Source organism: Falco punctatus, assembly GCF_963210335.1.
Source record: "Falco punctatus genome assembly, chromosome: 2".
Taxonomy (NCBI): Eukaryota; Metazoa; Chordata; class Aves; order Falconiformes; family Falconidae; genus Falco; species Falco punctatus.
Window position 1 is genome coordinate 22,924,986 of NC_137581.1, and position 25,761 is coordinate 22,950,746.

The 25,761-nt window shown below is 44.3% G+C and overlaps 2 protein-coding genes and 1 long non-coding RNA gene across 8 annotated transcripts in view; 2 read left to right on the forward strand and 1 right to left on the reverse strand.

Moving 5' to 3' along the window:
• Window positions 1-2,109: 2,109 nt before the first annotated feature.
• Window positions 2,110-7,465, forward strand: GTF3A (general transcription factor IIIA). 2 transcript variants are annotated; one of them, XM_080376457.1, is made up of 9 exons: window positions 2,110-2,416; window positions 2,776-2,876; window positions 3,390-3,486; window positions 3,680-3,768; window positions 4,721-4,794; window positions 6,045-6,128; window positions 6,537-6,766; window positions 6,861-6,917; window positions 7,176-7,465. In XM_080376457.1, the coding sequence occupies exons 1-9, from the start codon at window positions 2,225-2,227 to the stop codon at window positions 7,335-7,337; spliced, it is 1,086 nt and encodes a 361-aa protein (XP_080232583.1). In that variant the 5' UTR covers window positions 2,110-2,224; the 3' UTR covers window positions 7,338-7,465. The 2 variants fall into 2 exon arrangements, with proteins under 2 accessions (XP_080232583.1, XP_080232582.1); XM_080376456.1 differs by having other exon boundaries at window positions 2,112-2,416; window positions 6,858-6,917.
• On the reverse strand, window positions 7,377-12,898 carry MTIF3 (mitochondrial translational initiation factor 3). Of its 3 annotated transcripts, none has more exons than XM_080376452.1 (4): window positions 12,741-12,898; window positions 10,357-10,817; window positions 8,954-9,099; window positions 7,377-7,679 (listed from the first exon to the last, which is right to left on the reverse strand). In XM_080376452.1, the coding sequence occupies exons 2-4, from the start codon at window positions 10,814-10,816 to the stop codon at window positions 7,467-7,469; spliced, it is 819 nt and encodes a 272-aa protein (XP_080232578.1). In that variant the 5' UTR covers window position 10,817; window positions 12,741-12,898; the 3' UTR covers window positions 7,377-7,466. The 3 variants fall into 3 exon arrangements, with proteins under 3 accessions (XP_080232578.1, XP_080232577.1, XP_080232576.1); XM_080376451.1 differs by having other exon boundaries at window positions 8,954-9,066; window positions 12,184-12,819; XM_080376450.1 differs by having other exon boundaries at window positions 12,184-12,816.
• Window positions 12,899-13,152: 254 nt separating this feature from the next.
• LOC308059320 overlaps window positions 13,153-25,761 on the forward strand; it is a 38,535-nt gene continuing 25,926 nt past the window's right edge. For 2 of the 3 annotated variants that reach the window (XR_013926199.1, XR_013926200.1), the window contains exon 1: window positions 13,153-24,983. This is a non-coding gene — a long non-coding RNA (uncharacterized lncRNA). The remainder of the gene's footprint in view (window positions 24,984-25,761) is intronic. The other variant, XR_013926201.1, reaches the window with a different exon arrangement.

A 25,761-nucleotide genomic window follows, 5' to 3' on the forward strand; every position in this document is an offset into this window, starting at 1 on the left:
TTGGTAGAAAAAGATATGTGGCCCATTCACTCAGCAGTTCTTCAGAGGGAAATGAGTGTTCACAGCACTATGTGTAGTATTTCCTGGATTGATACTTAATTCTGGGTAGATCCTGCCCACTTAAGGAACAGCTTTAATCAGACTCTGAGGGATTTACTACCCTGTGGGGTTTTTACGTGTGTCAGAGCGAGCTGTGTGTTGGTTTTTCCTTCAGGTAACGAACTACCTCAGTTTTCTGGTTTTTTGCTCCCTTTCAGTTTCCAGATTATTAAAATTTAACAGTGGAAGTATGGACCTTGTTTTGGAAACATTAATCTTCAGACTTAATTTTTCTCTATTGCATGTTTACCTGCTAGAAGGTTCACCTTCCACCTCCCACAATGCAAAATGGTAAGATCAAATCTGAAAGGGACGCCACTGGTCCTTCCAGCTCCACTAGAGGACTCTTCAAAATCCTCCCTCTGGAGTCACCTCAGAAGACTTTAACTGCACAACACAATGAGGAGCTCTCTGGCCTGGAATCATCCTCTATTTATATATTTCCAATATTGGATTAAAATTCCCAGAGGACTCTGCTGAAATCTCTAACTGGCATTGCATAGAGCAAAAGCCTACATGATTAATATTTGTCCCTTGTCTAGCCAGTAGTGAAATTTTCCAAAGTTTTCTCCCTTGCATGCTATTTCCTTGCCTGTGTTAGAGAGGCCTTGGGCAATATTGTGTTTCCTCATGCAAAGTCTCAAAAAAAGATGTATATCTTCTTTTTTATGTTTCAGAGGTGGGTGGGTTATTGCAATTCTGAGACAAAGAAAAAAAAAACCCAACAACTTTTTCTTCTAAGTGTTTTGGTTTTAGTTAGTATTAGCTGAGATTTTTTCAGACTGACTTCCCTTTCAAAAATAAGGCGATTTCTGGCCATTGCTTTATGAGGGTCTGATTGATTCAGCTCTCCCCTTAATCCTGCTACAGTTGAGTGAGGTAAGAGGCATCTCCCAGAGCCATGGGGATCTGCTTCTGGCCAGCAGCTTCCCTCCCTGAAGCATGCTGTGGCACAGCCGTTCTGTAACCCTTCCTTCAGCACTCCTGCCATCTTCAGGTGTCCCTTCTGCTGTCCAGTCCCCACGCACTTGATTCCTAGTCCTTATTCCTGTTTCCTCCCCCATTTCCCTAGCCTGCCCCAAGCACCGCCATCTGCTCAGGCTTTTCCAGCTCTCAGAACACAAACAGAGATGGAGGAATAGGAGGTTTTTCTCCCCAGGACGGTTTGCTCGTCACAGTCCTGTTCCAGCTTTCTCCCCCTGTCCCTCACACTTCACTTTGTGAGGAGAATTGCAACAGAGGGGGAACATCTCCTAAAATAAAGCTCAGACGACAGCTCAAATAGCCCAAAGCAGAGCAGGTGATGTGATACCTCAGTACAGCAAGTCAGGTACCAGGGAGGTGCTGAGCAAGACACCACAGCCCCTCAGCTCGGTGAAGCCCCATGTCCCCTTCCCCTATCTGTGACCTCAGGCAGCCCGGGGGAACAGCACGCCCACAGGCCAGGGTGGCAGGCCACCGCTGCCACAGGATCCCGGACAGCAGGGACACCTCTGCTTGGGCTGCAGATGCCTGAGCTTCGGGGCAGGTGGTAGGGAGCGTGCAGCAAGACGCTGGGTGCATGAGAGCGCCCTGGCCTGGGCCAGGGGCCAGCTGGCACCGTGCGGTCCCGTCCGCTCCTCTGGCAAGGCAGGGACACAAACCAGAACTGCTGGGTAGGACCTTGGCCTGGGACATGACATGGCACCTGGAAAAGCTCCCTGGGGAAGCAGCTGAGCCCTTAGGTCCCTACAGCCCCAGAAGGGCTGTGCTGTGGAAGGACCCAGAGTTAGGCCTTTTGGGCCTTCACACCGGGCAGCAACGGGGGTGCTCTGCTCTCCGGTGCACGAGGTAACGGCAGCCGGGGCCTGGGCCGCTCCCGGGACAAGGCTCTCGGGTGCGGGGAAACTGGCGCTGTGCGCCTCTCACAGCCCCTCTGCGGGCGGCGGGGCGGGCGGCACCGGGGCGGAAGGGCGGCCGCGTCCCCCGCTGGCTGTGCGTGCAGGGCGGCGGGACGGCGCCCCGCCACACCGCGCATGCGCCCGCCCGGCGCCCGCCCCTGGGCCCTACGGCCGGCGGGAGGGAGGCGGGAGCGGGGCTCGGGCGGGGACGTTCCCCGCTGGGAGCCGGTGCCGGGCCCTCCCGCATGGCCGGCGAGCGGGCGGCGGGGGGCGCGCAGGAGGGCGGGGGTGCTGCGCGCGCGTCCCCGCCCGCCGCCGGCGGCAGCAGCGGGAGCGCGCGCCCCGCCTGCCGTTTCATCTGCTCCTTCCCCGACTGCGACGCCGCCTTCAACAAGGCCTGGAGGCTGGACGCCCACCTCTGCCGGCACACGGGCGAGGTGAGCCCGACCGGAGCTGGGCCGCCGGCGGCGGGCTGAGGCGCGGGGCTGCCGCTCGGGGTCCCGTCGGCAGGGGGTGGGGGATGGGGGGGGGGTGTGACTGAGGCGAGGGGCGGCGGGCGGGGGGCGGCCTGCGCGTCTCGGGGCCGGAGCTCGCCCGGGGCCCCTGCCGGCGCTGGCCCCCTCGGGGGGCTCGGGTGCCCGGCGTCGCCTCATGACGGCGGCCGTCGCGCCGTGGGGGTCGGTGGGTTGTGCCTGCAATCCCGCCGCCGGGGCGGCCTGCTGAAGGGAGGCAGCCTCCTGGAAACAGCCCGGCCCCGGCGGCTGTCACCGCCTCAGAGCGGCCCTCTCCCTTCCAGAGGCCGTATGTCTGCGATTACGATGGCTGTGGTAAAGGTTTCACCAGAGATTTCCACCGCGCTCGACACCTTCTTACGCACACCGGGGAAAAGCCGTTCGAGTAAGGCCGAACTTCTTCAAGTGGGTTACGCTTGTCCTCATGGAGATGCAGGGGAGTTACAACCGATGTGAGGGTGGTACGGAGCTGCAAGCCTGGTTCTGGTATCATGTGTAGTGCTGTAACAGCCTGCGAGACGTGGGGAATCTCCTGAGCCTAAAACTCCTGTCTGGCAGTGATCCGTTATAGATGCTTAAAGGAACGCGCAGAACTCTCCCTAGAATGCAGAGTTAAAAGAAGGATGGGCAGTTATCTCCTGTTACTAAGCCCTTAATAGCTGCATGTCATGGATTAGGAGCTGGGAATTCCTGTGTGTTTTATTGAAAATCTCTTATGCTGTGTTTTCATGTGGCTTTTGATTGTAACTTAGCCTCTGGCTTTTTTGTGTCTTTAAAGCAAATTTTTATATTTGGGTTGTGAGTTTCAGTTATTCCTCATGTATTCCTCTTGTGCAATGATTTCTGTATCTGCCAGTGAAACAAGTCACTGATAATAAAAAATGCAGTTCATTTGCAGGTGCACAGCTGATGGATGCAATCAGAAATTTGGAACAAAATCAAACTTAAAGAAGCACACTGAGCGCAAGCATCAAAATCAGCAGAAGCAGTATGTGGTGAGTAATTCTCTTTGATACTGCAAAGTGGAAGCTAAACAAGCTCCTTTTTTTTTATATCTAGTGAAATACTTAAACTTGTTGTTATGCTGTACTTGTGTGAGTTCAAATACTGTGGCTGGGATTTCAGCAAACACGTGTCAACTGGGCTGTCATTATTTGGCCTCTAATGATAACTTAATTTCCTAAATAGTGCGACTTTGAAGGCTGTAACAAGTCTTTCAGGAAACATCAACAACTTAAAGTTCATCAGTGTCACCACACCAATGAACCTCCCTTCAAGTAGGTGGATAATTTTAATAATGAACTTTTAACAATTCCATTTAAACACTGCAGATGAGAAAAGGTGCCTTTTCTCAACCTTTTGATTGATGTGGCATTTTAAAAAAATAAAATTAATTAATCTGTAGCCATGGCCGCAAGTACATTTCTTGTACTAGTCCTTTGCTCAGTAGCCTGTTTTGAGCAACAATCTTGGTGCTCTGGAACTTGAGCATTCCAGACTTTTTCTTAAGGTTTATTACAGTTTCACAGGAAAAATAAACACACCACACACCCCCAATTTTTTAGTTCACACACTCTGAAATACAGGCATAGGAGCTTGCACGGTAATGAAAAATGCGGCTACCTCTGTTTTCCACTAAAAAGCAGTGGCTTGGCTAACACTGAAGTGAGCAGTAGCTTAAAAAAGGTAGAGGCTTGGACAGCAGTCTGAGAAGCTGTGCCTTGCAACTCTTGTTATTTACATGACACATCAGTACAGGTCTGATGAAAGCGAAGTTCAGTCTTATTTCTTACAGGTGGAACACACTTAACAGGAGTGTTCTGCTTCAGTGCACTAGTATGGCTGCGTAGCAGGCACAAAAACACTGTCAGCGCTCTGCTGCTGCTGCTCTGGCTGATAGATCTGTACAAGCCACTTAAACCCCTCCACTTTCTGTTTTATGTTTGAAGAGCCTGCTGTGTAGGGATGATATGGGGCTTGATTCTTTAGCTAAATCTTAACTTGCTGTAGATGTGGAAATTATAGTTTTAACTCACGAGGGGAGCAGAGTCCTGTATTATAAACACATTATGGAATTTACTTTTACAAGGTGGGGCGGAGGGCGGCACAACAGATCTCTAGGCATGGGGAAACTTGGATTATTTTGTCCACCTTATTTGTTCTTGACTGAAAGAACAAAATACAAGTGGATGCAGTGAAAGAAATTAAACTAGTGGGTTTTATACCTAGATGTAATAATGAAGGATGTGGAAAGTGCTTTTCTACTCCAAGTCGACTAAAGCGGCATGAGAAGACACATGAAGGTAATACGGTTTTTCTTGCTTCATTTATGTTTTAGCAAGCAAAAAGGACTTCTTCCAGTACAGGGAGTATGACAACCATGAAAGTATTCTGGGCTTAGTGATCCAGAGAGATTAAAAAGAGAACAGGGGTTTTGAATAGTCAAATGAGATACAGTTGCAAGGCATTGCAGTCTTCACTTACAGTGTACTTGTGGCAGGCTGAACAGAGTTTGGGATTCCTCCAGTCACTTTTTTTAACGTGCTTCCTTGTCAATAATTGGCCTTCTGGGCAAGGGCTAATGGTTAAGGCACTAGCTTACACCTCTAGACGTTAGGATCAGTTGCCAGTTCTGCCACAAATTTCCTATGGAGCCTTTGCAAAACATGTAGACTTGCATTTTTAAAGTTATTAATGTACCTGTGTATAAAGGTATGTGAGTGGAATCATCAGGGGGTTTGAGCTATGTTTGAGCTAATCCTGCTATGCTCCTATCCATTCTTCCAGTACTATTGACAGCTAACCTGCTTCCCAGTGTTAGAAAAAAAAAACAAACAAACCCAAGGGACTAGGAAGAGTATCCAAAAAGCTGTGATTCATATTATGTTCCGTTTTTAAGACATGAACTTGTTCATAGTTGTTTGACCTTTCCAGTCCTAGGATTTAAATAGTGTTGCTTTTCTGTGGCTCATTTAAAAACTATCCTGTCTGCTTGATAGAATGGTAGAGTCTCTTTAGACTCTGGAATACCACTGTATGGTCAAGATCTTTTTTTGGTTTTTTTGTTTGTTTTTAATATGTGATACAAATATTTACACAGAAATAACATGTTACCAGTTATTTGCATCTATTTGAGTGAAAGTGAGGAAGTAGCTTTACTGAAGCAAGGAGAGAGAGAGTTTCATAAAATCATTCAGGCTAGAAAGGACCTTTGAAAGTGATCTGATCCAGATCCCCACTCCTCTGCTTAAGGCAGAGTCAGACGAGGTTGCTGAGGCCTACATGAAGTTTTGAATGTTTCCAGGGTTAGGGATTCCACAGCCCCTCTGGACAACTTGTGTCAGTGATACGAGGTTTCCTCGTTAAACCTGTTAGGATTTTCTCATGTTCTGATTTGTGTTCATTGCCGCTTGTCTCATCATCATGCAGTATGGCAGGAGAGGAGGAATACTGGCTTTTTATTTTCAAACTCCGTAAGTGGAGTTACCCCATGTAAAACTGGACCATGTTTGTCAGAACCTTTGCGATTGTAAACATCTGTCCTGTCCAACAGGCTATGCATGCAAGAAAGAAAACTGCTCATACATTGGAAAAACTTGGACAGAGCTTCTGAAACATAATAGAGAAAGTCATACAGGTAAACTCCAAATGCTTTAGTAAACAGAACTTAACTTTTGATAGATAGGAAAAAAACTGCTATTTTGAAGAGGAGTCCTGGCTGAACTCATTTCTTCAACTTGTTGTGCCTAGACAAACTTGTTTACTAACACTTTATCAGTAAAATGGTTGTCACTCTGGCTAGACCTTTAACTGATGAAAATGCTGCTCAGTATACTAACTTTGCTTTGTGATCCTGTTGATGGAAAACTGTATAACACAGGATTCCAGATCTGGATAATTTATGCTGCATTAATCTCTTCCAGTCTCTGAGTTGCTTGCATTTCATGTGGATTTTAGCATTGTTCTAGAGGACTACTTAGGGTTTGATTCTCAGCTCCTGTAAGCAGCTGTTAACTTATACTCTGCCTGTCTGTCTCCCACTCAGAGTCAATAGTTTGCAGTGAGTGTCACAAAACCTTTAAACGGAAAGATTACCTCAAGCAGCATCAAAAAACACATGCTGTGGAGAGGGAAGTCTGCCGATGCCCAAGAGAAGGATGTGGGAGAACTTACACAACTGTATTTAACCTTCAAAGCCATATCCTCTCTTTTCATGAGGAGAAAAAACCATTCTCTTGTGATTATCCAGACTGTGGAAGAGTGTTTGCAATGAAGGTATATATTTTTTAAACTCTTCAAATCTAAATCACATAATCTGAAAGAATAAATGTAACTTTTTTTTTTCCCCTGCCCTTTGTAACTGTAGCAGAGCCTAGCAAGGCATGCGGTTGTACATGATCCTGAAAAGAGAAAGCTGAACTTGAAAGTAAGTTAATACTCTTGAAAAAGTCTTCTCAACCATACCCTGTCACTTCAGAGGAGGGTAAACATTATGTGTTTTAGAATGTGACTTAAAGTCAGAAAAAGGCCAGTGATCCACTTAATTTGGAAGATTCTTGATTTCTGAAACTCCTTTAAATAATGCAGTGCTGGCCTATTCATTGATTTCTTCTTTCCTCACCACATTAGTAGTCTTTGCTCCATAGATATGTTAAGTTGCTAATTCTGGATTTATTTCTGCCAGGCAAAGCGTTCTTATCCTAAGAGGAGCTTAGCCTCTCGCCTGAGTGGCTACATTCCTCCTAAAACACAGCCAGGAAAGGATGCAGTTGTGACAGAAAGCAAGACAATGGATAAACCCATGGAAAATGAAATACCAGCTGTTGAAATTCTGACTCTGCAGTAAAGGTTAATGGAGACAACATTCTTCATGGAATGACCAGCGCAAAGCTCAACAGTAATTTATTTAAAAATAAAAAAACAACCACAAAACTATAAACAATAAAGTTAATGTTGTTTACACCTTTTCATAAAGTCACGGATGCAACTCATTTGACTTCAAATCTTCATTTTCATCTTTCTTTACTGTACTGTTTTTCTGGTCTTCCATCTTCCGGTATACTTTCAACTCTTTGTCAGACATATGTCTGAAAATACAGGTACTAACTCCTTCTCTAGTAACTTTTGGCTTGGAAAGATAGGTGGCTTTCTCCGACACAGTCTCCAAAATCTTATCAAAAAGCATGAACTAAAACAAAGGAGAAAAATAGGACTAAATGCACAAACACATGTAGAGAACAGCCTGAAATATTTTTCTAACGGCACAGGTTTAGCTATTAGTTGAAACAAGCTAGCTGCTTTAAGCAGTTCAGTTTGTCCTCTCCTAACCATTTGTTCTTTACTCATAAGCAGGTTTAGGAAAGTCATCAGAGGGATTCAGCCATTTCCTAGCACTTGGGTTGAATTTCTGACTTGCCTCGTTTTGTTGTTTAAAGGTGTCTGTGAAAGCGGACTGCATCTGACTCGTCTCCACCCTCCTCTCCCACTAGATTCAGGCATATTATTACGGGGCTTCCCTCTTAAGGGCAGTATTGTTCTAAGGTTATAGCAGAATGTGGTAATATTGAACTGAGTGGTGCACTGCCTTCATATAACAAGCTGAACACTTAAGCTCGTGATTAAGCTTTTAAATTTAAGGACAACCTAAATCTGGACTGTGTCATGAAATGTCCTGCTCCCTCCCATAGCCAGTTCTTCCTCCTGCTACTCTTTCCCTGTGAATTCAACCAACTTCCTATAAAAAGTTTTGTTCCTTTTGGAGGAAGTGATAACACAATTTTTTCCAGCAACTTGTAGAGAGAACGAAAGAAACCTAATTCACTACACACATTAAAAGGGGGGGAAAAATTGCTTACATGGAATCTTTATAAAGAAAGACATCTATGCAATGACAAGTCTCAAGGCCCTGCATTTATATCGGTGAGCAAGTTGCCACCAGCTCCCTAACATTTTTATAGATGTTTACTTTTCCAGTCTTCTAGTCTTACTAACTTTAGCCCCAGTTGCACAAATGGATATTCAGAAGAACAGTTAGGTTATTCAAATAAACCAACTAAAATACAGCACAATTTTTTTTAAACCATACCATTAAACTTTTCTGTGGGTGAACTGGCTTAAGGCATAGACAGGAAAATTTCACCAGCCCAGTTAATAAGGTGGTTGCTGCAAAGGAGTAGGAAGTGCTCAGACTTCACTGTCAACGTCAGTATTACAACTTTTCTTAGTTCTTAAGAAAGCATCGTATTTGAATTGTCTCCACGGCACTACTTTTCTAGAACAGTGGTGTTTGAACAGATGCAGCTTAAGGTGAGGCAACTGCTACCTTCACAGGACCTAGACCTTCACTTATTTTAGCAGTACATGATATATTAAAAGACTATGGCAGTACTGAACGGCGGAAGTTAACATTAAGTAAAGCTAGATAATGAAATTGATTGGTCCAACCTTCAGGAGTCCACTTACCATGTCTGTATTGCTATCTTTTGCTTGCCGGATGGTAACTTTAACATGGTATTTCTTTTCAATCCACTGTGTTATTTGTTTTGTCTTGGTCTCTAAGTCATTCTTGGCAATAGCTGAAGAAAAGGATAACTCCTTCTGAACCACCCCTGTTTAAAACAGAACTAAAACTGTTGGCTTAACATCTGACAAACCTGTGTTACTTGCTTTCTTCCGACAGCTTATGGTGCTTTGTCTACTTAACACCCTTCCCCATGCTGCCTTCCCATACACAAAGCATCCTGTCTCATCTCAGCATGCACTACACTCACCTTAGAAGGTGGCTACTTGGTATCTCACACTTGCTGACCTAATTGGGAGACTGAGTTGCATGCTTGAGGCACGCAGGGAAGTCTCTTCATGCTCAGAAGAAAGTGTTTTTATTTTAGTTACAGTTTTGTTCATACCACCCACAGTGCAGGTCTAACAAAGATAAACAGGTAAGCATTGCGTCTGGAATTAGAGACTTAGTGTGTAAATTCCTACGTTCTGTGCGTAGTATAGCTAAATGCAGAAGATCTGAAGTTAGATAGCTCTTCACCTTGAGCCCATTTTCTTGACTGGTGAAGTGCAATATTGAACTGGAAGTACAATGCCTTGTAATATATTTGAAAAATTTGTGGTCTCTTCCTCCTTAAAGATTCTCTAAAGTAGTTACTATTTGCATAATCTTTTTGTAGTTGCTTGGAACAGAAAAACTCACTACCATGATAGTGCTGTCCTCTAAATCAGAACTCTACCCAAAGCACAGATACTTTCGTTAGTGCGAGGATAAGGAAAGAGGATACAAGGTCAGATGCCTTTTTTAAAACCTCTCTGTCAAACTCAGTTTGTTAACTGCTGGAGCAGGGCTGACTTAAGAAAAAACACTAAAAAAGCATGTAATATTGAAAAAGTTGTTCTCTTAGTCAGCAGAAGAAAGGGCTCCAGACTTTGGTCTTCCTAGCAGCAAGCCAGGAAGAGAATGTTTCATTGACTACTGGTGACAAAATTATGTAATTGTATTGATGTATCTGCTGCTCAGTTTGTAAAAACTGCCTGTCGCTTTATGCCTTAGTAATAGAACAGAAATTCAGTGTACCAGCATCTAGTTATATTCACGTGTATATATATATGTATATTAAAAAAAAAAAAAAAGCCAGCAGATGCCAAAATAGTAAATCCTGAGAAGGCAATAGAAGGCTTCTCTGGAAGACTAGACTAATCCAAAATTTTATTTTTACCACTGCAAATCCTTAATAGCCTGGACTGCAGTGACATTGCTTTGGATTTACACTAATGCAAGTAAGAGGATTCATCTGCTGGAACCACTTTTAATGCAGCATTTTTCAAAGCGCTCAGTGTTGTAGTGTCAACAGTGAACGTACCTGGGTTTGAATTTTTTTTTTTCTTTGCACGTTTAAGCTGTTCTTCGTGAATCTGCTGCCCAGTCATTAGTCTGTATACAGGAGGTTCTGCATTCTCATGAAGAAGAACTAGTTTCAGGTCATGTTGATCCATAAGTTTGAGTGCTTCTGCTCGGTGCATATTTCCCAAGCTCTCTCCATCCTGGTTGATGACATGCAAAATCCGAAAGGGAATTCTTCGCCCAACACTTCCAAATGCTGTTTTCTTTTTTGTTTCCATGTGAGATTTTTCAGCTGTACAAAATGGTTGAGGAAGTCCAAACACAGTTGACTTTCTAGGGTCAGGTACCACCATCCAGAATGGAGAAAATACCCTCTTTTGCAGTGTTTGTGTCAGAAAAGTACCAAATAATCTTTCTGCATATCCCTTCTGATTTCTAGTTGCTTGACATAAAAGTTTCATTGTGCAAAAGGCAGTCATTCTGAGGGAGCAGGGAATAAGAAAAAACAAGTTACCTCTATCAGTCTGATGCTTCTAGTTATATTAGAAAGATTTTATTCCAGTTCAGTAAACACCAGTCCTTAAAACTCTTTTGAAAAGATTTATGGTGTTACTGTGTGGAATGAGCAATCAACAGTAATTTTACAATAAACAGAGAGAGGGCTTTAACCCAGAGAGTCGTGAGAGAGGAACAAAATTTATAAAGAGTTGATGTTACCTTCAGAAAGCATGCACCTAAGTATCATTTTGCCAGAATCATCTAATAGAAACACCAATGATGGTATTTTTATTATTCCTGAATGATGAAAAAAGCTTGCAGGAAAAAAAAATCAGAAAAACAAACACAGGTGAGATTTGCCTGCAATACATGGACTGGAAAATAAGCAACAGATTCACATGCCTAAGATCCCCACTTGCAAATCAAAATTTAGATAAACTGTCACAGGCATCTATCCCAGCATGGTATTCGTGAGGCTATAAACTTTCAAAACAAGCCTCAAAAGCACAGAATGGTCAGGGTTGGAAGGGACCTCTGGAGATCATGCAGTCCAACCCCCTGCTAAAGCAGGTTCTCCTAAAGCAGGTTGCACAGAGTCACATCCAGGTGAGTTTTGAATGTCTCCAGAGAAGGAGACTCCACAGCCTCTCTGGGCAGCCTCCTCCAGTGCTCTGTCACCCTCAAAGGAAAGTTCTTCCTCATATTCAGATGGAACTACCTGCATTGCAGTTTGTGCCCGTTGCCCCTTGTGCTGTCACTGGGCACCACTGAAAAGAGCCTGGCCCCATCCTCCTGACATTCACCCTCAAGGTATTTGTAGACATTGATAAGGTCCCCTCTCAGTCTTCACTTCTCCAGGCTAAACAGGCCCAACTCCCTCAGCCTGTCCTCATAAGAGAGATGCTCCAGTCCCCTAAATATACGAGTGCTCGAAATCTGAAGACTCATGACACTAATCTGTGAGGCATTTATTCCATTATATTTCCCCCCTCATTCTTCCCTGGTTCATGGAACTTCCCCGGGAATTTTGGTGCACCTGACCAGTATTTGCATTTTGTTCACAACTTTAAAAATCGCCCATCTTTTAACAGCTGTAAAAACTTTAGAAATAAAGAGCAAACTGTCAAGCATTATCTACAGTTTTGGTATTCCACATTTAAAAGGCAGCAAGTACAGGAAAAGCTAAAGATGGCACAGGAAACCAAAAACATGTCATTACAAGAGGACTTGACAGGAGCATGACTTCATTTGCCTAAGAAGGAATGTGACTCCACTCTAAAATATATATATATGTATACGTATCTACGTATGACATTGCATAAACATGTCTTCACGTGCATACATGTACCTGGGGAAGATCCCTCTGCATGGAAGCGCTTTACTTCGTGTAACGTAGCATTTCAGTGTGTCCCACTGCAAAGCCCGTGCGTTAGCAAGGCCCGCTGACTTTGCTGGGGCTCTAACGCACCGGCAGGCTACAGCTCCCGCACACCGGGAGGTGCGGGTATAGCAACTATCCCTGCACTCGCAGGACACGTTTGCTGCACGCGTGGGTGCCTCGGTGCCTGCGGCTCCCACGGGGGATGTTTTGCACCTCGCAGGAGCTGCTGCCTCGCGTAAACGCGCGCTGTACAGACGCCGTTTTGGTTTCACGCGTGGGTTTCTGCGGAGCGCCCGGGAGAAGGGCTGCGCGCGGGTGCGCAGCACGCCCGGCGCTGCCTGCGCTGTCGGCCGTGCCCGTCGGGGAGCCCGTCCCGTGGGTGCGTGCGGTGTGACCGCCTGTGTCACCCTGCGGCCCTCGGCGCGGCTGGTGCGCGGCTCCAGGCGGGCCCTGGGGCGGCAGCACCACGGCCCCGAGCCCGCCGGGGGCTCGGCCTCGCATCGCCCGCGCCCGGCGGCTCTTACCTGCCGGACGGGACGGGCCGAGCCGAGCTGAGCTGGGCCCAGCCGAGGGCCGAGCCTGGGCCGCCGGAAAGGGTGGAGCTTGGCCCGCCTCTCCTCCTTCCTCTTCCTCTTCCTCCTCCTCCTCCTCCCCCTCCTCTTCCTGTTCCTCCGCCCGCTCCTCCGCCTCCTTCCGCCGGCCCGTGCAGGCCTGCGCGGGCTCGCGCGCACGTCCGCGTGCACACCCGCGCGTGGCCCCGTGCGCGCCGCCCCGCGCCCCTCGCCCGACCGCTGCGCCTGCGCGTGCCCAGCACCGCCCCCCCCCCCGTCCCCGTCCCCGCCCCCCCCCCCGTCCCCGTCCCCGCCCCCCAGCGGCCGCGTGCCCGCGCTCACTGCCCGCACGTGCGGTCGACTGCGCGGGGGCGGCTGGCGGCGCACGGGGTGCGGGGGCGCGCGCCGGGTGTCCCGCGGGCGCGCCGCGTGCCGGGGCTCCGCACCCGTAGGGCCGCGCCGCTGCCCGTGCGGCGGTGACAGCGCCGCGGGCCCCGTGCGTGCTGCGCGGCGGGGAGGGCTCTGCAGGGGTCAGCAGCGGGTGCGTTTGCGGCGGCGTGCGGCTGCGCCCCGCAGCCGGGGCCGGTCTGGGTTTGGCCCCGTCTTCGGTGGCCGCTCCGCCCCAGCTCCGCAGGCTCCTTCTTCCAGCTGGGAGGCGGGGGGCCTGGCCTGGGAAGAGAAGCTGCAGTTCGTGTGGGGACCTGGGTCCCCAGCCGCGCGTAACGCGCTAAATGAGTAAAACCCTCGGCAGCGGGAGCGGGTGTTGTGCTGTGGGGCGGCATGTGCGGGGCGCGGCGTGCCGAGACCTCGCCAGGAGCCCCGCTGTTGGTGTCCCTTGTGGGATGCTGTTTGGTCAGGCTGAAAGGCTGCCTGTCTTCAGCACTTGGTCCAGAATGAAGCCATGGGAAGCAGCTGGGCGAGAGGCCTTGTCTGCTGTCCTTGCTGCTCAAAAACACCAGGACTTTTTAGCTGATTTGCTTTGGGCCATACCCAAGTGACCCTTCTTTCCTCTCCTTCCTTCCTGCCCAGGAAGAAGAAATGCCATGAAGATCTGAGCTGCATCTGTTTGGTTTGAAAGCCTTTTATTCTTAACTGTGCTCTTAGACCGGTTTAATTCCACACGCTGGTTGTTTTGGTACAGTCACTTTGGTACACCCATGCAAAAATGTCTGTCGTTGCTTTGTGCTCTCCATCTTCATGGAAGACACTGTATGGTAATTGTGTGCAAAACCAGAAAACTTTACTAAATTGGTTCACAATCTGAAATTCGTATCGCCTTATTCGCATTAAGACTCCTTGCCTGCAGTAATGAGTATGGGAAAATACCATTAAGAGAACCAGCCAAAGTAGATGGTGAGCTGTGTTAACAGCTTGGCTGACAACTGTAGCTTCACCTATTCTGTGCAAGTAGCGCCTGGTTTTTCCATCCTCTTTTGTTCCTTTCTTCATTTCACACAGGCTTTGTGCCTTTAGAGTTGTAAGTTCCTTGGGAACAGGGATTGCCATTGCTTGTGTCAGCAGAATGCCTAAGAAAACAGGATCTCAGTTTGATGCTCTCAAAACATAGATTATTGAAATGCTACAGTATCCAGCTGTGGAGAGCAAAATATTCCACAATAAGAAAAGGTGAGACAAAAAAGGTTTCTACTGCTCTTTTCATGGTCTGGAAATCAAGTGTGGAATTTGAATAACCGTGAAGGGAATTTCTGGCAGAGCTGAAGCCTGGAGAGGTACTTTATTTTTCATCCTCAGCTCTGCAATATGCATTAGAGGAGAGCTTGTCAGTAGCCCAGCTTGCAGTTCGCTGCTATTGCCCCTCTGAGAACCATCCTCATAAGGCAGATAATTTTCAGCAGTGTTAGTAGGAGCAATAAAGCTAATAATCCTCTTCACTGTGATAAAAACTACCTGCATAAAAACAAGGTACTTTGGAGTGTGCGACTTGCATTCCTTTTCTCTTCCCTTTATTTAATTCCGTTAAGTTTAAACCTGATGCTTGTTTTACTTCATGCCTTTCTAATTAAATTTAGTGTGCCAAGAAATAGTGCAGCCTTCTCATGCTGTTTGTCCTGAATTAACTTGATCTTTCTGGGGGTTCATTGTACTCTTTCTCCTTGCCCTTTGTCTCATTTGTACTGTTTACACTGTAACTGTCTAGAGGGCATGTTTTTTATATGTGCCTGTCACAGTGGGACTGCAGTCTTAATTATTTGAAAGACACTATCATAATAAATGCAGTTAATAACTTTCTCCCTTCTACTTTGCCTGATGCACATCATTCTCTGCCCACCCCTAACAATATGCTCAGTCATTTATTTGGTTTTTAATTCCTAAATCTGCATCTGTCTTTTTTTCCATTTGACATTTAGTTACCCAAGCTGGTTAGCAAAGTAGTTATTTTCACTTTATTATTTTTTGTGCCAAATCAAGGCCTGTTCTGCTAGACCTCATGCCAGACTGTAGATAGTTTGTGCCCCAGAGAATTTAAAATGCAAATATATGAGAAGGAGAAAGGATGGTGGATGGAGAGATTTCTTGCCTTCGTACATGAACAGTGTAGTGATCTGCCAATGTGGAAGTTATTCACGTTGTTAATGCAAGACTCAAGATGCTAGTGAGAAGCTTCCTTCACATTCACAACTGATGGGGGGGGGGGAGGGCGCGGTTTGATTGCCTCCCGAGGATGTTGGAAACTCGTTCCAGTCCTTCTGTGTTTTGGGGTCAATCTCCCCGTGAAGCTATTCGTTCTGGGTACAGTAAACGGCTTGCAATGCCCAGCAGAGAGAGGGAGAATGCACTTAGCTGGATGACAGAGTGCTCACCTGGGGACCAAGGCTCCAGTTTAGTTTCATTCAGACTCCATCATTCATTTTGTGGGAGGAGGAAGCAAGCTGCTGAAGTGCCTTACGCCTGCACGGAGCTCGTACCTGCTGGCTTTGGGTGGAGGCCGGATCTGACTTTGGTTCACAGGGAACATTTTGCTGCTTTCTAAACTGGAGCTGTAATTTCTAATGCCTGGTCAAAAAAATTTCAAGTCCAAACCAAGATCGTCAGGATTTTTTTACTGATATTGCTGGGTTTATGTGATGCCCAGGGCTCCTGGTCATGGACCAGTAGCAGCAGGTGGGACAGCAGCTTTTTTAAATCTTATTACTAAATCTGTGATTAGTCTGTTACAGACTTGTGCTTGCAAAAGTCTGAGCATCTGGAGGGCCACTTACCCTGTGCACCTCTTTTTTCCTGTTTTGCTGTATAATTCCCTCCTTCGCAGGACGTTTCAGTGGGGAAGCTTTGGGAAAGACTTGGAGAGAGTCTCTTTCTCCTCCCCACCCTTGCTCTTTAGCAGCAGCTGGAATGGCTTGCCGCCACCTACCTGCCAGTTATAACTGTGGCCGTGTGGCTCTGCAGCCCGCCGGTTCAGAGAGGGGCTGTAGCCTCCCCTATGCACTCCTTAGTTTTCCTTTTCCTCTTAGTGTTTGTGAAGGACTTTAGCACGTAACTCAGATGAAAACCTCCCTTGTGCTGAGCTGAGCATTGCCGTATGGCAGAGAGCACGTCGGAGTAAACACGTATTTAAAGGACACAGAAATTCTGGGTGTGTAGCAGGTCCAGATTCATGGATTCTGCAGCAGCTCTTTTAATCCTTTTCCATTCTAGCTTTTGAAAGTTGCTTCTTACACACGCTTCCTCTATTTTTATTCTAGCAAGAGACAGCAAAAAATTAAAGCAAACGCAGAAATTCTGTTGAGTGGTAAATGGTCTCTGCTAAGTGGTGCCCTGCACAGAATGTGCGAATACAGTTTAAACAGCTACAGTTTTGTGTGGTTTCTGAGATCTGCTCCTGTTACAGGAATTAAATCTTTCGAAGATGCATGCTCTGCTGTTAAATTGCTTGGTCTGATTTACCAAAAACCAGGCAAAGAACTGATTTTGTTCCCTGAAAATCAAGGCTGACTGAATTTATTTAAATGTTAATCATAAAGCAAGCCTGTAGGTCCCTGGGGTGAGACACAATTAGAGTTAAAACTTCCCAGTGTAGAAAGGTTTTTAACTGTCTAGTTTTACATCTTGACTGTAGGGAGAGGAGTTTCCACTGTACATCTAAGACATTGTTCTACAGCCTTTGCAAACTGTTGGGTTCAGCTGCAAAGATTTTAAAAGCTGCTTTTGTTGGCAGCCTAGGACACATCCGTGACCTTATTAAAGTGGAAGTGAAAGCTCTCCTCTTTTTTTTTTTTTTTTTTTTTTGCGACAGTAAATCTACTAATTTTACAGTCAGTTGAACAGCAATAGATTAATTTGTTTAAAGTCTGCATTCACAAAGAAAACGTGAACTTCGCTGCCTTGAATACCCGAAACTACAGTGTGATATTTAAAGGGTAGAAACTATTACAACTTGCCCTAGAATGGTCCAAGCAGTTCCTTGTCACCTGCTTCTCAGCACAGGTGCTGACCTCCCCGTCTATTCTATCCCTCCTGACAGACTAGCAGCCAGGCTGGGGCTTTGTGTGCAACAGAGAGCGCTTTTCCAATGACTGGGCCTGCCAGTTTTCTTCAGCAACCACAGGAAGCAGAATAAAGAAAAGGTTAAGGGCCACCACAAGGGTCAGAATGGGTTAAATTTAGTTAACATCAGAGGTTATAGCTTTTAACAAGACCATGAAGGAAACTTATTCGAAGATGCAATTTGTTTCTTCTTTGTCAACCATTATTTTTTTTTACCCTATTGATAGTGACAGCTTAACAAAGTTTTTATATGCCAGGGTTTTCATCCTTTAGAGGATAAAGAACTGTGATGCAAAAAAGAGATGCAGGTGGAAGACTTTATAAAGCCTCCATGATTTTCAGATTGAGGGTTGAAAGTAGGCTCCCTGCGTGGCTAAGTCAAAAATAATTTGTAAATCTTTAAAAAAATACAATTATGGACAGAGAAGTTGCTCCCCTCCCCCCCCCCCCTCCCCCCAATGTAACTTGCCAAGAGTAGTATTTTATCAGAGGCTTTACAATCTGACTGGTTTTGTATGTATTTTTTCCCAAGGTAATCTTATTTTCTTTTTTATCTCCCTCTAAAGATGATAAAAGTCAAATGCCCTTAACAGCAGTCTTCATCGTCTCCCTTCAAGATTTTTTAGCATGTAACAGATGATGCTAGTTTTTTGAGGGTTTTTTCCTCCTAATTTAGTGAAGAAGCAAAAACTTCAAAATGCACACAGTGGGTAGCTCCACTGTGAAGGTCTCATTCAGCTTCTCGGAATGCAAAGATGAGTCGAGTTTAAATCTTTCTGAAAAATATTGAAGAAAAATAATGAAAAAAAAGTTCTCCAGGATTTTTCACATGTTTATACACAACAGCACCTTCTGCCAATCCATCTTCAAAATTAATTCATAAAATTACTATTTTTTTCTTGTTTTATCCTGGTACAAAGTAAAGAACTGAAATCAGAATTTAAGACTGATAAGAATTTGTAAGTACAAACTATGCATTTTGATAGTTTGGTGGTGGTTTTTTTTCTTTTTAACATGTTTTCCTGAAGAAAAAAAACCTCTAATGCGATCATCCTGTCTTCCTATCCATCTGTCTTTCTGCAAGTTCTCTTGGCACAGTTTTAATCTCTGGGACGTTTCAGCCCAGCTTGGCAAAGAGATAGGGGCCTCAAAGATACTGTACGTTTATAATAGCTATAAATATTTATATCTTTCTAACAAGTTTTCTGAAAAATCAGTGCTTGAACCGTGGAGACACCCTCAAATTAATGTCTTGTTCTGGCAAAAGAGTTTGTCCAGTTGCCCCGACAGTGTAGGTGTGTGGGCTGCCCAGTTCACCCACAGGTGTTACCAGATCAGCTACAGTCAAGGGTGTCTGTTGCCTCGCCAGCTGCCCAGGGCACTGTGCAGTGATGTGGGAGGCTGGGGGAGTGCTGCAGGGGGGGATGTAGGGACAGGAGAAGGAGCTAGGACATTTTGAGGAAAGCAGAGATGTGCTGGGGGGGATATAGATATCTTTAATTTTGGTATTTGATATTGTAGGTCTGCTGTAGGAGTAATGAAGAACTGTGGGAGTGATTACAGCGGGAACTGGGAGACAACAAAACCTTGACAATTCAAGTACCAGTTAGTTCAGTGCTCCTGGAACAACTTTTGCTTACTTACAGGAGAGATTCCATCTGATTTGTGGTGTTTCAAGCCTCGGTCACACAGACTGTGATGACTTCAAATTGACTTGCAGTTGTGTTAACTCAGGCTAGCGCTGGGTTCCCGGCTCTACAGCTGAGAGCTGGTGTTGCTCTCCAGAGGGCTGGATTAGTCCTTTGAGATGCACATCATCACTTTGACACTTCTGGGAGAGTTCTGTTTGAAATCAATGAGTATGAACTTTTTTGTCGGCATGGAATAAATTCTTCCCTAAGGGACAGCTAGCAGATCTAGGGAAAGTCTGTTCAGCTGACAGGCAGGTGTATTTGTACTGGTGTGGTGTATAGATGTGTATAGACACTTGACTGGCAAAGGACTAGAGAAGGGGAGTAGGGAGCTGGAGAAATACAGGACCTTCTTTGTCCCCAAAGATGGGGAAAATGGCATGATCCAGCCCAAATAGCTGCGGGCTGTGTATCCTCTCTCTTTGGTCCATGCATGCACAGGGGCAGCCTCTGCTGAGGAGGTGGCTTCCTGTGGCCTAACTGCAGCGAAAAACAAAGGAGAAAAAGTATGGCTCTCCACAGCCCAGACAAACTGGCCTGGAAAAACACAGCAGAACCTCCCACTTACTGTTCTGCTCACAAGCTGCCACCAAAACTCAGCTGTGAGGAGAATATGAGCATCTTTTTAAAAATGTAAAACTGACTTTGCCACCTCTCCCCACTCCACCTTGTAAGCTGCTCTTACAGGCTTTAAAGCATAAACTTCAAAAGCTTCACAAAGGCAGCAGGCATCAAACCGTCCAGGCTGAGTGGAAGCTTGGGGAGAAGAATTGCAAAGTAAGTTGTGTGGGTGATGGCTGCAGACACACCAAAGCAAGGTTATTCATTCATTAGATGGCTGCAGACACACCAAAGCAAGGGTATTCATTCATTACAAGTCAGTGATCATGGCTTGTTTTTAATGATGGAGCAGCAGAGAGGAAGAGTTAGAGCAGCCCAAAGAGCCCTGGATTCATATAGCCTAAATTTCGGCTACATCACGCTTGTGTTGGCTGGGTGGTTCTTGGCTGGGGAATCAGGAGATGGGAGTTCTCGCTGCAGTGCTGTCATGACCATGCCCTATGACCTTGGATAAGTCACTTCATCTCCATGCTGTTCCTCTCATCTTTTCGCCCACTTAGAGTCTCTCTCCCTTTTTTCTTGCAGGGTCTTTCCCTAATTAACCATCTGGACCGTGGCTAGCAGAACAGAGCTGTGCTTTCAGGTTAGGCACTGCTGCAATCTGAAGGAGCAATAAAGAAATAGTGCGCTGAGCACCTCACTAGGACTCTCCTGTTACCTCAGGCTTCACCAATAACCTTACTAGAAGTCCTTCAAAAGACTGAGTGTTCCTGCCTACTGCCCAACTGCTTGCTTTTTGTGTAACATCTTGAACGTGAAAAAACACCAGTTGTGATCCATGGGTTGTCAGAAAATAATGATTTATAGTATTTCATGCTTCCTGAATTATAGGTAACATATTTTTTCTTCCTGTAATTTCAGCGGTAGCACTTCACTGTGCCTCATTTTTGTCAAACTGAACTCTAAAACAACATGCCGCTATATATTTTATTAATTTGTATAGGTTTTCCTTAACTTTGCTCTTTTGTGGAGGTGCAGTTCATGTGTCTGAGACTAGGGACAAAGCTTCCTCCAGAATTAGTTTCACAGTACCTCTGAAATCTGCTCTATTTTATCCCTATAAGGATGGGGACCACTGTCAGGATTGCTGGCTCCGCAATAGGATCTCAGCAAAATTGGGTATGTTCTCTAAGGTCAGCTTTCCCTGTAGATGCTTTTCTACCTTGTCCAAGATGTTAACATCTTAAAAAAAAAGAAAAAATTACAATACCCTCGGGGGAAAAAATATCTACATCCTTCAGAAACAAAGCATTCACACCAAGCCATATCTGCCCTTGCAGCTCTTTCTGTTCCAACAAGAATTCAGACTGGATTCCTCCAGGAGATGCATAAGGAAAACTCATCATCCAGAGCTTTGCATTTCACCCTTTCCTGAAATGCTCTGTCTTTTGATTTTGTATCAGAAATGCTCTTAGAGAGCATCTACAGCAGAATTCTCACTGCTAGGCCAGCTTTGAGTGTTCTGTGTAAATGGTCTGATCCCAGACTTTGTACATTGGTATATTGTACTTCTGAACCCCACAGTGCCTTATCTACCTCATGTTTAATTCCAATACTCTCCCTCCCCTTTCCCTTCTGCCCTCTTTCTGCATGCTATAGGGTTATGGGAACAAGTTTTTGGCTCCAGGAGGAATGACTTTTCAAAGCAATTTACTACTTTGTGATACAAGTGTAGAATCGGAGAATAATTCAGGTTGGAAGGGACCTTAGGAGGTCATCTACCCCAATGGGACACCAAGAATTTTGGATTATGACCTCAGCTTGGGTGAAAAAAACCTCATTTATCTGTGAATCACTTCAGAAACCAGCAAGACCCAAGTGATTTTCAGGTTCTTTCCTTTTACATTTTAATGAAGAATTGGGACACTTAACGTATTTCTTAAAAGCAATTACAGTACTACAAAGTCAGTCCACTGAAATATAAGGAACTAATCTGTATTTGAGTAGAAGGTTGAGAATTTATTTGTTAATTTTAAAGCACTTTAATTGTGCTGAGACGTCTTCACATTCCAAGCAATTTATGTATTTATTTGGATTCATATGCCAGTGATACTTACATGGTATCATTCCATAAGTTATTTACATAAATTAAAGGTGGATGATGGAGCCACAAGAAATGAGTCTCATTTTTTTCTATAAAGAACAGCAGGAGGTGATAGTTTCAAGAAGAGATTCAGAAACCAGAAACCAGCTCTGCATTAATACATAGAATTGTACTCAGAAATCAAATGAATTATTCCTATATTCAGCTAAGACCAAGTAACTCACAAACAGAGATGGTGTTAGAAGGACTGAGAAGACTTCATTCATGCTGTAAAGGCTCACATGCATTCATTCTATTTCAATTTGTCAAAGAAAAATCGTTCTGCAAAATGTACTAATGAGAAGTTCTGTAAGCATTATTGACCCTAGCATGATCTTAAAAAAATGTTAATTCACTAATCTGCAGTTTTATAGTGTTTCCCCATGTTCAAGGTAGTATAAAATATGTGCCTGGCCCTAACAAGTAAGGGAATCAGCATACATAGAGAAACTGTATTTTCTTGTCTGCTTGTTTACAATGAAATAGACCAACAGAGCTGGAATTATTTTTTGAACACCCGAATCTCATACTTATTCATCTGAACAAACATGTTTCAACATGCCACTGAAAAGGATAAGAGTTACTGTTAGCTGTTTCATGTCTGGGTAAAAATAAAGTGGGAAAAATTGCAGTAGCTTTTCTTAAATGGCCAAAAAAGAGAAAAAGTTCAAAGCAAGCCTAGAACTGGCCCCGTTGGTGCTTTATTTAGTGGTTCTTTTTCCATTAGCTCACCCTGCTTTTGTAAACTTTGGAAAAGAGTGCTGTGTTATAACACTAACATTTGCTTTGCTTTTACAGTTACATATGTGGGTAATGGAAAACAACTGTGCTTTGTGAGCTTGAAATACAATTAACTGATGCTCTAAAAGGTAAATGTTTTCTTCTAATTATGTCTAAAAACCTGTCATGAGCCAAGCAAAGTGATTTATATAGAGTAACTGTAACAAGGCTATCCCACTGTTTCCTTCTGTTATTTTAAAAGTATTAATTGTAGATCCTTTAAAATCTTTTCAATAAAATTAAACTTTGGAAAAAATGTAGCATTTCATTGAAGCCAAAGGCTTTGCTCTTGGATCCTGGCTTAAGAGGAGGGAAAGGCAGGTTCAAGTTTTCACTGCATCTGCTTCATATCAAAATTTGTTATCTCATGTTGCTCCAGGCTAGATATGTCAACCTAATTTTCCACGTTTCCATACAGTCCTCCCCAGCCATTTACAAACGGACTGCAGGACAAACAGAAAAAGCATACCAAATTTCCAAATGTGGATATTTTCAGTGAAATTCAATTATTAGCTTTTGGTTGGCAATCAAGATGTTTTTGCACAGTGAACAAAGCTACTGATCTCCTTGGTTTTTAAAAAAGATTTTGTCAAATTATAGATCTCAATGCTTTGATATAGAAATGCCCTTCAGTGCCCTCTCCAGGCTGGGTTTTCTGGCCAGATTAAATTTTGCAAAGTACACCAATTCTAAATTTAGTAAATTGTACCTCAGCAGTTAAGCTGAGCCCTGAAATGAACAGGATAGGATAGAATAGAATAGAATAGAGTAGGATAGGATAGGATAGGATAGAATTAGAATAGAATAGAATAGAATAGTTTCAGTTGGAAGGGACCTGCAATGATCATCTAGTCCAACTGCCTGACCAATTCAGGGCTGACCAAAAGTTTAAGCACGTTATTAAGGGCATTGTCCAAATGCTTTTTGAACAGACAGCCTCGGGGCATCGACCAGCTCTCTAGGAAGCCTGTTCCAGTGTTTGACCACTATGGTGAGTCAACCCACCCAACCCAAAGGGTCCCCACTTTGAGTTTCTCAGAGAGTTCATAATGGCATGTCCCCAGCAAAATGTGTTTTGTTTTGGACACAGCTCACTGGGACAGAAGGGGCAGAATATTCCATAGATGGAAGACATCCTTTCAGTACAAATGAAGACCTGTACAGTTTTAAATCAAAGTTTCCCATAAAAACAGTTTCAGTGGAAAAATTTTGGACAAGCCCTAAATAATACCAGCTCCAAAAGTTTGCCAGGAAATAGTGCAGAACAACATTGTTTAGTGACCATATAAGTACTTATCTTTGTTGAAGTCTATATGGGTTGGAAATATCTACCGTAAACTGAACAAACGTAGAGTGTTAGGGTGGTGTTAGTTCAATCACTAGATTGCATAATGTAATTTGCATAATCACTCCCATACCAGTAACTACTCGATACCTCCGCAGTTATGATGGTAGTTTTGTTCAATGCATAAAAGAAGAATTACAGAACCTGCTTCTCCACTCTTCTCAGTTCGCTGTCAACAGGGAAAGGGCCCATTATCTGGGGCAGGCACACAGGGATGCACACTTCAAAAAAGGGTTATGGTCTGTATTCATTATATGCAAATTTGCTGGAGCATTAATCTGCTAGGCATTAACATAATATCAATTGGTGCATCAGGGTAATTCTCATCTGATCCAAAGCATTCCTCATGTAAGCAAAACAGTTTAGCTACACAGAGAAATGATGAACTAATTCATTTTTGATCTAACCATATCAAAATCAGCAAATATGAACTAGAGTTGAACATGACCTGATCATACATGCAAAAAGCCACTGCCTTACAGGCAGTTTATGCATTTAAATAATCAAATTAAACAAGAGAGTCCTAAATGCATCTTGCTTAACTTGATTATTTATATAAGCAGCCATCTGGCATGAATGACACAGATGAAGTTCTTCCTTAAAATTTTTCAACACCAGAACTGTTTTGCATCTTGTACTTATTTCATGTAATTTCTTTACTAGAGCATCTTTATATAGAGACTGGGAGTAGAAGTTAATAGAAATTATAATACAACTACAAGCAGCACTCACTACCTCTACAACTTGATACTAATCAGCTGAAGGGAGTACATTAGCATCCCTCTTTATACAATTACTTTAGCCACGGGAGAATCCATATGTTGCTAGAGGAATACAGCTGAAATCTATCAGGATTAGAAAGCAAGGAAGGCTATCATAAGAAGGCTGAGTAAAACTCCTAGCAGGCTGAAATAATCCTGTTCTGTTCTCTGTTTGTGGTCAGCGTCCTTGTTTCATTAAAAGTATTTTTACCTTTTTGAAAAAGAAACACTTTTTACTATTCTTTATTAAACAGAAAATGCTTTTGGCATTGCAAAGCATTACTTAAGGTCTGATTCTGAAGGCATATATATGTAAGAGCTGCTTTGCTCATAGGGACTGTCCTACTGACTTTGAAGGGATAAAAGGCTTGAGAAAAGTTACGTATGCAGGAGAGTGCTTGAGAATGGGGACTGCTGATGGGCTCATTGGTAAGTAAGTACCTGTGCGTATCTTTGCTTAGAGCTTTAGGTAATTATAGTTACAAGAATTATACTACAGTAAAATCAGTAAGAGCCAATCATGTTTAATTGGGGTGGAATGTTTTTTACAATGACCTTATGTAGAGTCTCTCTCTTATGAATGTGTCCTGTGCTCTGCAGTATCTTGAGAGGAGAGGACCCTCAATTTTGATACTTGTGTAATATATGTAGGAGTAGTATGACCAGCAGTTGATTCCTCTCCCTTGAGGGATGCAGGCCTGTGGAGCTTGACCTAGTTTTCAGCACATATGTTCATCTTGACAGTTGAGTCTCTAAGAAATTCCTAATACTTGCTTTTACCATGTGCCTTCAGATCCCACCATCTTTGCTATGTGGCTCTGGAAAGCCCCTGTGTGTGGATGTTGCTGTGGTATTCACACCATGCATGTTGTCACCTGAATAATGGGCTTCCCTGCCAGCTGTATTTCACTGTGCCCAAACCGACTATTGCCATTCCCCTCCCTGGCTGCTCCCACTCTGCAGGTGGAGGACTCCCCATGCAGAGAAGTTGCGGGCAGTATTGGCAATAACAGCTATATTTGCATTTACGCCACAGAAGTGTGGGCAGAGAGTTGTTAAAATAATACTTTTTCCTCTGTGTCAATGTGCAACATATGGTGAATTTGTAAAGAAAAGAAAAAAACTGTAAGATGCTTAGCATGGGAAACTGTGTGTGTGGGCAAGGTAGCTCAATGAGGAGCTGAGATTTCTGGATTTAGTATTTGCC

Bases quoted from the DNA above. Each gene is read 5' to 3' on its own strand.
- GTF3A (XM_080376456.1), top strand. From the start codon at position 2,225: ATGGCCGGCGAGCGGGCGGCGGGGGGCGCGCAGGAGGGCGGGGGTGCT. The intron at 2,417-2,775 runs GTGAGCCCGACC...TCTCCCTTCCAG, and splicing joins TCTGCCGGCACACGGGCGAG to AGGCCGTATGTCTGCGATTA. The intron at 3,769-4,720 runs GTAGGTGGATAA...TTTTATACCTAG, and splicing joins ACCAATGAACCTCCCTTCAA to ATGTAATAATGAAGGATGTG.
- MTIF3 (XM_080376452.1), bottom strand. From the start codon at position 10,816: ATGACTGCCTTTTGCACAATGAAACTTTTATGTCAAGCAACTAGAAAT. The intron at 9,100-10,356 runs GTACGTTCACTG...TGTTTTAAACAG, and splicing joins AAAAAAAAATTCAAACCCAG to GGGTGGTTCAGAAGGAGTTA. The intron at 7,680-8,953 runs GTAAGTGGACTC...CCTTTGTTTTAG, and splicing joins AAGATAGCAATACAGACATG to TTCATGCTTTTTGATAAGAT.